Source organism: Poecilia reticulata, linkage group LG12, assembly GCF_000633615.1.
Source record: "Poecilia reticulata strain Guanapo linkage group LG12, Guppy_female_1.0+MT, whole genome shotgun sequence".
Classification (NCBI taxonomy): Eukaryota; Metazoa; Chordata; class Actinopteri; order Cyprinodontiformes; family Poeciliidae; genus Poecilia; species Poecilia reticulata.
In genome coordinates, this window is record NC_024342.1 from 22,425,139 (window position 1) to 22,425,965 (window position 827).

At 39.4% G+C, this 827-nt stretch overlaps 1 protein-coding gene across 1 annotated transcript in view; it reads right to left on the reverse strand.

The window, feature by feature from the left end:
* The window catches only part of mamdc4 (MAM domain containing 4), a 12,608-nt gene that overhangs the window by 8,661 nt on the left and 3,120 nt on the right, over positions 1-827 (reverse strand). Inside the window, exons 4-5 of the mRNA XM_017307732.1 lie at positions 227-354; positions 67-157 (exon numbers count right to left, since the gene is read on the reverse strand). Coding sequence (XP_017163221.1) covers positions 67-157; positions 227-354 — 219 coding nt within the window. The remainder of the gene's footprint in view (positions 1-66; positions 158-226; positions 355-827) is intronic.

Sequence of the window (827 nt, forward strand, 5' to 3'; positions counted from 1 at the left end):
CTGTTAGATTTGAAGAAGGTGAGTAGAGTCGCCTTCTCTCAGCTCCTGACTCGGATCAAAACAAACCTTGGTCTTCACATGGATGAGCCGAGACTGTGATGTCATCAATAGCAACGTGGGAACCTCGACTTCCTGACCCGACGACCTCAAACTCCAACTGCAGAGCAAAACCGAGTGAGACACCAACCTGACTGGGGAAGAAATGCTCTCTGAAGCGGCTCTGTACCTGCCAGGACACAAGTCCAACGGAGATGTTGCCGTTGGCGTGACGCCAGTCGTCTCCCTCATTCAGGTTCTCAGAGAAGATCGGGACTCTCTCTCCCTTCTGGGGTTTGACGTAGACCGTAAAGAAGGCTGGAGGGTCAACACCACCCAGTGATTATGGAAGCAGAAAAACATTTACGTACAAATATAAAATGAAGCAAAGAAAAAAAAGAGAAATAGTGAAGTGATTTGACAGAAAGTATCTTTTTTATGCCACATTCACACAGCAGGTGGAAATAAAAAAATGTTCTTTTCATATTAAATACAATCACAATGAGACGTCTGTGTTAACAGTTTATGACTMCAGAAGAAGAACGGTGACATTTTTGAAATTTAAAATCCATTAAATACACATTAATTTAACATTTTTGTAAATGAGCCAGAATTAGYCAAAAGACCATTTTTATGGCCATTGTTTCTGGACAATGGGTGATTTTTCTAGCTAAAAACAGACAAAAGTTMCACAAAACAAAGTTAAAAACAACTTAACTAAACATGTTTTGACTTAAAACAAACAGAAGATATAAAATACAGAAAACTACAACAGATTCATTACAAAAGGT